The sequence below is a fragment of the Xiphias gladius genome, chromosome 15, assembly GCF_016859285.1.
Source record: "Xiphias gladius isolate SHS-SW01 ecotype Sanya breed wild chromosome 15, ASM1685928v1, whole genome shotgun sequence".
In the NCBI taxonomy this organism is placed as follows: Eukaryota; Metazoa; Chordata; class Actinopteri; order Istiophoriformes; family Xiphiidae; genus Xiphias; species Xiphias gladius.
Genome location: NC_053414.1, coordinates 25,652,030 through 25,664,336, shown reverse-complemented (window position 1 = coordinate 25,664,336; position 12,307 = coordinate 25,652,030). Strand labels below are relative to the sequence as shown.

The following is a 12,307-nucleotide window of genomic DNA, read 5'->3' as shown; positions in this document are numbered from 1 at the left end:
TATATTGATATTAACAGTTAGTTTATGTCACTATTTTGTGTCGTTAAGGGCAAGTGTGCAAATACTTGAACTGACTCTGGGATAAAAAAACCATCATAAAATAAACATTTAGCAACATTTGTCTCCAGATATATTATTATATACTATATAAGCAAAAAAACAAGAGTGTGTGTCCGCGTAGCTATGGGTAATCTGCTGAAATGCATCATTCAATGGCGTGATGATGGTCACTGGTCAGGACACAGGGGAAAACTTCAGTGCAGCAGCTGCGCAGGAAAGTATGACACCGTCTCAACTGGGACTAACACCAGCACTGCCATCACCACAGAGAAGAAACATGGAAAGTTAGGCAGAGAGGCAGACCACCATCTGGCCCTGTGTCTCGCCATGTGCAATATGAGATTATTATTCTTTTAAAGGTGAGTCATCACTTTATGTTTTTCTTCCAGGCAAGCGAGTGCTTTTATTCAGCACTTCAGCTCCTGGTGTAAGATGATGATAATTATGCAACATGACATTTGAAATCATTTGAATGTGAAATTTAAAAAAAAAGAAGCTGTTGTTTTACGGTGCAATTGGAGGTGACATAAAGATAGGGACCTGGAACTATAATTGTGGTTAAAAGTATTGGTTAGAAATAAATATTTTGCGTTAGGTGTTTTTAGATCTGGTAAGAAGGTCAGAAGATTCAAAATGACTGTTTGCTGTCCCCAGAGTTTTACCTGCTGGCTTCAGCGTTAACCAAAGGCTGCACAGAGGATTAAGAGAAAAAAAAAAATAGTGTAACAAAGCCTAATGTAGTTTTCAGACAGATCTAAACAAAGCCAACATCCATGGTCTAACTGACTGTCGTGTTATGTCTCAGTCCCACAGCCTGACCTGAGTGTTGCTACCATCAAGAAATGGTCCGAAACACCTCAGGGGGTATGCCACAACCAGTGGGGTGGACAGTGTGTGTGTGTGTGTGTGTGTGTGTGTGTGTGTGTGTGTGTGTGTGTGTGTGTGTGTGTGTGTGTGTGTGTGTGTGTGCAACTGTAACACAGACTGCAGTGCTTACAGTACACCTTTTTGTCCCAGGGTGTAAAAACTGAGAGAGAAAGAGATTTTGGCATGTGTTCCCTTTCTGTTTTAAGTCAAGTAACTGACAGGCTCGAATCTCTGCGGCAGCGTGTTTGTGTTTTCTAATCAACAGTGGACAAATGACAACATCTGGTGCTTGGCTGTAGAAGGACATTTTTAGGAGTGTGTGATAACTTTTCTTGAAAGGAGCCCTGTGCACTGTCCCCCACCCACCCCAGGCTAAGTTTACATGTGCTGTCTTGAAATTGCTGTATAAATGTTGGGAATGTTTGTAAAGGTTGTCCATAAAGGTTGGAGAAGAGATCATTTGATATCTCCCGTTGCTTCCAGAATAAACTTCAGCGCAGCCTCTGAGCCAAGACTCCTCGGCTGATCAAACCCAGGCAGGAGCCTGAGGTTGGAAGTGTTGCAACGAATAGAGAAAAGTAGCACAAAAACAACAAACACATAGAGTCGTTCACATGCAATGAGCTGTGCAAACTGCTGGTACAGGCCCAAGACAGGTCAACGTACACAAACACATGCACGTCTGGCCTGTAGATACGACCCAAACAAGCTCCGTGCCAGCTGATGGCAAGAAGGCAGACTGTCTACACCAATGGGGAGAGAGAAAACACCCAGCATGGACCTGATGGGAGGCTGGCGCTGGAGCGGGGCCGCTTGTGGTTCATTGTGTTTAGTAGTAGTAACGTGGATCTGGCAGGCGGTGGATGCAGAGGGTGGCTGCGGGGGTGGCAGTGCCCCGGCCAATCCTTGGTCGAGCGGTGGTTAACCAGTCTAGGATCACCTACACTTCCTCTGGCTTCTCTCCCTGGGAGGAAAAACAGTCTAGTCAAAATAATGGTGTCATTTTGGCTTCTTACGTATGAGCAAGGGGAGACAAATTTAGCAACAGCAAAGCAAAGGGAGAGGCCTAAAATGGATTAAGAGAAAAGTGAATAAAATATCAATTCTGTATTTTTTTCCCCCTCTTAGCACTTAAATAAGCAGTTTTAAATGAGCAGCACAGCTCCAGTGCAGCCTGTTAATTCAGATGCGCCAGCCTACGCAAGCAATTATAACTGGGCTCTGTCTTCCGCTTTTGTCCCTCCCGCTTTTACCCACACTGCCAGCTTAATCTGTCCTCACTGCTTCGCTCTATAGTGGAGACTGAGCTTTGACTCTTACCTGCTTCCTGTCTGTCAGAAGGACTGCTGCGCTGGGCAAGTTGATATGATGAGGATGATACTGTATGCGTGTATCTCTCTGCGTCAGACCTGTTTCCTCAGTCTGCAGATTCTAGACCCGTCTCACATGCCTCTGTGAGTGATATGAGCCTAAGAGTATTTATTACTCTGCTGCATTGGCACCTGCTGAGGAGCTTCTCATTCATATGAAGTCCAAATACTCTCAACTTGATTACTCACATAATGTTAACACACACACACACACACACACACACACACACACACACACACACACACACACACACACACACACACACACACACACACACTTGTCTTACATTAGTTGTGAGGACACTCATTGACATAATAATAACCACCTTGCCTAACCCCAAACTTTACCCTAATTCTAACCTTAACCCTAAAACCAAGTCTTAATCCTCAGACAGCCCTTTGAAATTGTGAGGACCGGCCAAAATGTTCAAACAAAATGATTTCAAACCAAACATTGTCCACATAACCATAGAAAGACACACACACAAACACAAACACACACACACACACACACACACACATAATAAAGCTTTGGGGAAATAAGATCAATACCAATCTAACATCTGCTCTCTGGTAAATAAATTGCCACAGCCAGCAGCCAATTAGCTTAGCTTAGCATAAAGAGTGGAAACAGGGGGAAACAGGTGGCTAAGGAAAAAAGTGAAAGAACTGGAGTTTCTGAGAATAGTCATAGGCTGATATGTGGTCCTATTCTGTTCTAACACACCTTAAAGCTCACTTACTAACAAGTTAATTATTGTTTGTTTAATCAGCATAAAAACCCAATTGTAAAAACAACCCTTTGCAGTTTTCTGGGGGGTTATGTGACTAACAGTATTTTCTAATTATTAAACAAACAGTGAATAACATATTAATTACTGAGCTTTTGAGGTGCTGGTAGGTAGATTTTATTACCTTGGGACAGAGCTACCTAGGTCACTGTTTTGCCGTTTTTCAGGCTTGTTACTGAATTGAGCTAAACGGCTGTTGGCTGTAGCCGCAAATTTTTACTGGACAGGCATTGAACTCCTCATCTAACTCTCAGCAAGAAAGCAAAAAAGCATATTTCCCAAAATGTCAAACTAATGCTATGGAGGGCTCAGCGGAAAAGCTCCAAGTTTGGCTTTCACCAGCTCCTTGCCCATGATATTTACTCTATTTATTTTAGTCACCCCATATGCAGCAGTAAGAGAAAATTTGGTTGCAGGACCAATTTAGAATTAGGAAGGTAATTGCAAAGGTCCAAGTTTTTTTTTGTAGTTGTTGTTGTTTTTTTTTAAATCTCAACCCGACATCTCCAAACCTCAGACACAGTAAAGTTGCTCTTTTCCTTCTCAGACAGCAGATGGCTTGCAATCATTTTCCCACTGACCCTGGAACCAGAAGGTGTCTGAACGAAACTGTGCTGTGATTATCCTTCAGAGGAAAACCACGCGAGATGACAGCCAGACGAAGGAATGGCTGAGGTGGAGCACAACTGGTTTGGAGCAATTGCTCTCAAGCAATGTAAATAAACACGTCAATGCCAGTTATTTTTTGCATTTATTGTGCTTACTTATATATGCTTATACAGTATGTTAAAAAAAGTGATCCACCATTCAAAAGGTTTATACTGTATAGTTTACTCTGTCAATAAAGAAATAACTTTTAAATAATTACAAAAGACTTAAATTAGGTTTCTGAGTCTGAGTGAAAAAATGTTTTATGTTAAATATAAGGAGGAAATGTGTTGGCTTCTTGGTTATAAATCTAATGATTACTTCAGACATTATCACAATTATTATTCACAATTTTTGTTTGCATTTCAACTAAAATTGTGAATAATTCCTTACAATAGAGTGTTTTTTCCACTTCCTCTTGACTTTCAACACAGATCCCAGACTGACAGACGTGTTTGGCAATAGATTACTATGTGTCATGTGTTTCTCATGGCTGACGTCAAGTAAACTAGTATTGAGGTCATTCAGTTTTTTAAATGACATTTTCTGGCAAATCCTAAAAACTAAGTATTAATTGATTTCAGCTTTTTGTTGTAGGAATGTAACAGATCACTTTCAATCTATTTCCAGAGGTTAAATAAAAAAAACTATTATGCTTTGTGATAAGTCAGTCATCAGCATTTTCTTTATGAATACAATCAGAATAGACTATGCTCCAAAACTTGAACACTTTTTAGAGCAATTTTGAAGGCCTATTTTTTTGGGAGGGGGCTAAATTCAAGCCACAGGCACAACATTGGGTAGCTTTGCTTTATGTGTCAGCCAATGGGGAGTTTTGGTTGGGTCTGACCTGGCTGTGCCTCACAGCTGACCCAGCCACAGTGCAAACAGGCTTAGACAGCTTCTAAACAAAGTGGAGATGCTGGCTGTGGGCCAGCAGGACACAGCATTGCTGGACTTTTGCAGCTGTAGGCGAGAAATCGGAGGTTTACTCTTGAACTACTTCATGTCTGGTGCAATTCCCTTTTTGTCCTAAATTAAGCATACGTTTAAATTTTATTTAAAAATACAGTTTTAATAGGAGGTTAAAATTTAAGTTGTGTAAAGTTGAGATTAAATATATTCTTAAAAAATGGTGTGGATTAATGAGACATAATAATTAAAAGTAATGTGTAGCTTGTATTTTCATCCATGCATCTAACCAATCATCCATCCATCCATCCATCCATCCACCTACAGTATATACTATGTATCCATCTCTCCATCCATCCATCCATCCACCCATCCATCTATCCACAGCCTTGATCTGCCTCATGTACCATCTGCAGAGACTCAGGAGCCCAAGTGCAACCAAACAGGCCTTCTGAGTAAACACTGCTCATTTACTTTAACAATTCTTAATAGGATATTGTGGCTTCTCTGTAAACTGAAAACAGACCCGATGCAGCCCCGAAATAGCAGCGAGTGGAAATCCATGGGACGGTCCCCCATCACTTGTTGCCCAATAACCTGGGTGAGTGGCTCACCCCTTAATAGAGCCTGGAGCCTGGAGCCTGACTCCCACTCATTCTGGCCTCTTGTGACGTATGGAGGCAGCAGCTCAACACAAGTCACCACACTGAAGTGGTAAGACGAGCATCAACAAAAACAATTCCTCGCCTTTTCAATTGAGGATTGTGGACCGAGCCCTTCTAAAAATATCACCAAGAAAAACTGAGGGGGAGGCTGGAATCGTGGTTGTGACATTTATTGGGGAATCATCCACTCCCTGCGCGCTGTAAAAACACCGTCTTTTTCAGGCTGGTAAACAAATGGGTTGAGTACAATGTGGTAGAATGATGAAGTGATGACCAGCAGAATTTTCTACCACTGGCTGCTGTTGTTATAATGTAATATTTTTATGTTCTGATTACTGCAGAATTTAGCCAGAGCCTTAACACTGGTCTGCTTCACTTTTTATTATAAGTATTTAGGACTCTTGCCAGCTGTTTAGCAGAATTTTCTGTTTTAGCATATTTGAGTCATGGCTGTTTCCCAATAACAGTAACAAAGATGGGTGCCTGCGAATGGGTGCCTGCGAGTCATCATCCAAGCAACAGCACCTAAGTGGCAAAATCACCCCCAAAACTTATTAAATGTTTGCATCTTTATGTTCTTGGGCTTTAACTTAGGACTCCGCCTGCAATTTACTATAACCTCTCATGCCAAAGTATTCAGGAGCACAAGCCATTATTTCCATGCTTCCATACTATCCTTCACTGTTTTCCCTCATTTAAATTCAGTCATAAAAGTGCTGATAAAATGAGCACCATACACTACACTAAATTATGTATCTGCCCGCATGGTATATCCAAAATTCAAAGTTAGCACTCAGCTTCCTGTTGCAGGGCCATTTGTACTACAGTATGTACTCATACACTGGTAACCCACAGTTTGCACTCTGTAAATCAGAGAGCACAAATATGACTTCCGGAAAACCATATAGGAAAGCAAAGGCTGGGCAGCATAGCAAAGTAGACCACATCCTGTGGCTAACAGGAAATGCTGGTTAAATGACAGGTTTCATAAATAAAGCTTGTATGGCTTGTCATCACATGCTTCAGATGAATTGTTTCCCTAACTTAATCTGCCTCTGTCTTTGAAAATCAGTGCAGATGAGAAAACCATGATGCCTCTGTCCTAAGCTTAATGATTAATAATAACAATGACCCTTTTTTACAAGAATCAACACAGTGGCTCCTCAAACACATCCCCCACATTACCTGGCTTGGTTAATTCTCATACTGAGCACACCTTCTTAACATAAACTAGCTGATGCGTCTGAGCTTGCCATTGAGGTAAATATCTTTTCTGTACTGTACTCTAGCCTGTACTTTTGGCTCATTTTCCCAAGCTTGTTTACATGCTTCCTTTTAACAGGCTTGCGTCGGGTTGCCATGAATGTGCTTTCTCTGTTGGCTTTCAGTCATAAGTAGTAGTTATTATCCGACTGGTTCATTCAGAAATCTCTCTAAGTGTCTTGATGAGCATTGCCTGAGCACGCATGAGTTTTCAATTCCCCCACAATAAGGAGAAGATTTAAACATTATCTCCTATCCCTTTAGTGTAAAAAAAAAATATCACTGAAGGAATAATGCCAGACAGACAAGGGCCATTTAACTTGTACCAGACGAAGCTAAATACACTCTCCAGTGTCCATGAAAGCAGGCGGTTTAGAGTATGATTAAACTAGGTCTGCACAGTGTACAAGATAGATTTTCAAGTGTAAACAGTTCAATAATGGAGCAGAAATCACTTTCCTCTGGTTTTAATCTTGTACAGACATCTATAAAAAGGATTAGGTGGCTTTTTAGGAGACTTGGTGAATATAAATCAGAAAATTAACCTCTTTTTGGTGCTATTTTATGAGACATCTTGCCTTTTCCAGAGGGATACCACCAACCAATAAACTGGTTGGCTTTTTTTAAATAATGTTGCACAACTTTAATTTTTCTCTATAACCACTTTTGTAACAGTTTGGGAAGAATAACTGTTGTTTTTAAGGGAAACACCATGCAGTTAAAGAATTTATATTGTCAAGTGCAGCCCCACCAATATTTGTGCATATCAGCCAAGGTCATAACTGAAACCAAGGTGACATGCCACTCTAGTTGTGATAACCATACTGTAACTCTATAGGCTTGTAAGGGCATTTTCCTGTAGCTGATCTTGCACATTTGAATGGAGAGGGGCAAAACCAAAAGCAATTTTACAAGGAAACTCTTTGCTGCTTTTGACATCAGAATCGGTCAGGAGTTGCCACTAATAAAGCTGATTAAATCTTAAAATCACAATAACAATGCGCGAGTTCTCAGTGGCTAGCACTGACACCACACGGCAAGGAGGTCCTGGGTTCAAGACTGGGCCGTATTCCTTCCGTGTGTTTTTTTTTTTTTTCCTTTATCAATTCTCATGGAGGGGAACTCATCCTTAGTGTTTACTAAATAATCATAGTCACTGGAAAGCCACGGCACAGCACCGAGCGAATCCAGATCTGGGACCTTGGCCAAGTGAAACAGCAGGAGTATTAATAATAACTAAGCATGATTCAGAACAGTTTTGCACAGACGCACAGGAAGAGCATGCTAAATTCAGCACAGGTGACGCCCACTACTTAGCCACCATCGGAATGGGCCACTGTTCTTCCCATGTTCTTGTGCATTTCTCCCTGCGAGTGCCACCTTCGCCTCACAGTCCAAAAAACATAGATTTGGTGAACTGGAGCCTTTTCCTTACATTTGAGAGTAAATATGTTTGTCCTGGGATAGAAGCCAACCCCCAGCTGTGACCCTGAACTAAAATGGGAGGCTATAGAATAGTTATGAATTGAGCATCTACCTGTACTCATGAACAGGGCTGGCCCAAGGCATAAGTGACCAACAACTGCTATAGGGCCACAAGCATGAGAGGTCTTTTTCTTTTGTAGCCTGTGTTTTTAATACTGAAACTGTCACAACTGTAAGATCTGAAACTGTGGGTTTGTGCTTTCTTTTCATCATGGAGTTTTCATTTTTTATGAAAATATATACATAAACCAATTACAAGAGTTTTGGATAATTCTGTCAGTCTTCAGGAGGAAAGAAAACGCAACTTTTTACAAAGAGACATTCAAAATTCAAAAGGATAATGAATAAAAGGAAATCACAGTGGGTTTCTTTCTCCAGCAGATAATGAGTCCTCCTCATATGTCTAATAATTGACACCTAACATTTGACCTTATGTTCATCCAGCATTTACTGAATCCACTTTAAAGGGGCCCTCCACCAATTTTACACATTAACATCAGTTTACTTCTCATGAGAAATACTACTCAGCTCTGCCCCAAAGTCTGAAAAAATTACCCTGATGATGTCAGGGACTGCACAGTGATCTTGGTGCATCATGGGAAGTGTAGGATCCAGGGTCTTAAAGTCAGGATATCTTAGCCCCAGTTCCTTCGAATATGGAATTTATTGTATGAATCTGTCCCGTGTGAGTTTCTCAGCTTTATGGAAGTGCAATACTTAATCGCTGGTGTACGCCTTTAAAGGATTGGTTTCGACAAGCCCTTTTTAAAAAAAACTGTTTTAGGCATCATGATAATGTAATTTTTTATTGCTTAATTTTCTGAGGGGCTTTATGCGGGTGTTTGTAAGAAATGCCCTCCAAAAAACACACACACACACACACACACACACACACACACACACACACACACACACACACACACACACACACACACACACACACACACACACACACACACACACACACACACACACACACACACACAGGGCCATTTCCACAAAGACATTTGAAAGTTTCCAGTTTGAGATGATGCAGATGTTGACCCCTGAGCAAAATATCATCCAAGGCTCAAAAAGGCTATGGCTGGCCCTGCTCCTGAGGCTTTTAACCAAATTCATTGTTTTATTTTTTTTGTTTCGGCTGTGTATTTTTGTGTGAGGATAGGGTTGTCAAGAACAATATTATGTAGATAAACGCAGACACTGACGCATGATGGTGTCATTTATTCTACATCTGGGTAAATAACAAATTTTACTTTAAATCATGCATGCCACACACACACCCACACACAAGCTCTGGGAGTCCCACCACACCAGTCAGGGACCAAATGAGACAAGACCTATCATGTCTCCTCTCAGTGAGAGCAGACTTGTTGACTCACTGTAGTCTAGAAGCACTTAGCCCGCATCCCACCACAGCTATGCACTGTCTGACCAGAGCCTCAGAGCAAGGGTGTGCAGACTCACACATGTCCATGGATGCATACAAACATAACACACACACAGTCAGACACATATACATATGGGTACATAGACACATGCATAAGCCATTCTCACTTTTCCTCCAGCTCTGTGGTTTGCTCTTTAAGCCACTCATCAGTCACAACACACTAAAGAACAAGAAAGCATGTACTTTCTCTTGGTCTTTCCTTCCCTCAGTTGTGCTACCAAATTTTAGACTTAACTGTTGATTACTTCATATATCCGCTACAATCTCTGAGGGAGTGTTGGCTCTTTGGGCATAGGTGTTACACCTGTCAGACGGTTCCTTAAGCCCTTCTGAAACCACTTGTGTTGAAAGGCTCAGTTTTCTCTCCACAAATACCCCAACCATGTGGCCTGAGTGTGCCAGACACACTCCAGCCTGTCCACAAACATCAAGACCAGTCTCAAACTCCACTTAAAGGTCCACTGGACCTGACATCATCATGAATCAAATGGTGATCAGGTATTCATCCCCTGACTTTCTTTCCTTCTTTCTTTATTTGGATCCCCATTATTTTCCACAAAGTCGCAGGTTAGTGCTACTCTTCCACAAAGCTGGTACTGTAAAGTGGCTATAATCAATATTTTTATAATAACAATGCATCAAATCACAATGTGAAAAAAATGTGACATTGTGAAAGGGACTGCTCATAGTGTTGAACCTACCTACCTAGGTTATCAACTGAACCTGCAACTTCCCTCAGATTGATGGAGCTTTATAGTGCATTTCAGCTCACTGTCTAGTTTCCTTTACTGTTGTGGTTCACAGTTCTCATAGTGTCGTTTTCAAAAAGCTCTAAAAACCTGTTTTACTTTACTTGCTCAGCACCAAATAGCAGAAAGACACAGCAACTAATCGATGAACATAGTGCGGGAAATTTAGCAGCTAAATAGACAGATAGTTTCCTCAGGATTTGGTAGAGACCAAAAACATAGGTAAAAGAGACTGGATGTAACGGCTGGATGTGTACATAAGCAACTGTTAGCTAACAAGTTCCCCATATCAACTTAAAAGGTTATATCAGTGTGTGGATTCACGACCTTTCTGTTTCTGTTACCGACGAATATCAATCAATCAATCATTCGATCAATCAATCAATCAAACAAACAAACAATCAAACAAAGTTATTGCAAGTTTAAAAGGAAGAGTGGTCAAAATTGAGCAGCAGAGGTCTTTTATCTTTTACTTGACTTTTACTCCCCAGTGTGCTGGCTCCTTTCATTTCCCATAATGCAACTATATAGGACAACATGACATCATCAAGGTAGTTTTCTGAGTACAGCTCCCTCCAGAGCCAAAGAAGACATTTGTTTTCAGCTCAGTACTCCCCCTGACGAGTACACTGAACTTCATGTGAAAAATCGGTTGAGTGCCACTTTAAAACTAGATTGTGACAAAGGGCCCCTTTACAGGACTCAGCCACAAGATTAGGAAATAATACAGGATCTGTATTAGTTGATATTGCGTTGTAGCGGTGCAAATTCCTGCCAGTTCCCAAACAGATTTGCAGTTCATTAGATTACCAAAACTCAAATGCCAAGTAGTGAAGCTGGGGCTTTTGGGGCCCTTGGGGATCTGCATTACCCTGCTGTTAATCCATCTTTACTCACACCTGTGACGTACACACGAACTCTCACGCAGAGAGGACAAAAGGCAACCGACATGTACTGATGTGCAGCCACACATTCGTAGCCACCCACAGACAGACAGACAGACAGACAGACAGACAGACAGAAAGACAGACAGACAGACAGACAGACAGACAGACAGACAGACAGACAGGGAAACACATAACCAGTGTCTCACCACAAACACACACACAGACAAAACCGACACACCCCGCCATTCACTGTCCTGGCCTTGTTTACTCATGACCATCACTGCTCTTCAGCTCTTCAACCCAGTCATTCCATAGATTCCTGTGTCCCAGCTCTATTTTATGTTTTTTGCAGAAAGGACTGAGTTTTTCTGCTCATCAAAGACAGGAATCATATAGGCACCTCTAAATTATGTGGACTAATATAATGCAACTCAATGATGTTGACAGATGCTCAGAGCAAACACATCAAATATTTATATTTTGTTTTTTGCACTAGAAAAGGCAAAATCTAAATGTTCTGCATGATGTCTTGTTTGGAGGGCCACAGTGCAGCAACATATTTGACTGAAACTGAAACAATAACGGAAACGTGGACCAGCAGGTGTTTAAAAGATAAAACTTTCCTCACTCAAGCTTTATCTGTGCAACACTGCCATCTGTAGACAATCAGCAATAACTCTGATTGCTCCACAATCTTGCTTAATCGTCTTATTGTCAGGTTTAGTCTTACATAATAAGCCTAAACAAAGGATGCACTCATGATTTGTTTAAGACAGAAAAGCAGAGAGTGTCTGGCCAAAAGGTAATTGTCTGTATTTACTTTATTCTTTTAAATGCTCGGTTTCCTCCCACAGACCAAAGATATTTGGGCCAGGTGAACTATGGGAACTGTAAATTACCCTGTGAGTGTGGGCTTGTTTGTGTTTTGTTTTTGCCCTGTGAAAGAAAGTGACCTGTCCAGGGCGCGGTGATGGGCTTCAGATGACTGTGTGATGGTGCACAGCAATCTGCAGCTATAGAAACTGGTTGGGTCATTGTACAACAAATCCCTCTGGGACCCTCTGATTGATACAATTCATAGTAAAAGAAAACATTAAAAACACTCTAACTGTGTTGTGAGCAACACAAAGTAAACAATGCTAAGATGTCACAATGATCAC

At 41.2% G+C, this 12,307-nt stretch overlaps 1 protein-coding gene across 1 annotated transcript in view; it reads left to right on the top strand.

The window, feature by feature from the left end:
• The first annotated feature begins 220 nt into the window (after window positions 1–220).
• The window catches only part of coq7 (coenzyme Q7 homolog, ubiquinone (yeast)), a 19,089-nt gene continuing 7,002 nt past the window's right edge, over window positions 221–12,307 (top strand). The window contains exons 1-2 of the mRNA XM_040147162.1: window positions 221–278; window positions 866–924. Coding sequence (XP_040003096.1) covers window positions 221–278; window positions 866–924 — 117 coding nt within the window. The remainder of the gene's footprint in view (window positions 279–865; window positions 925–12,307) is intronic.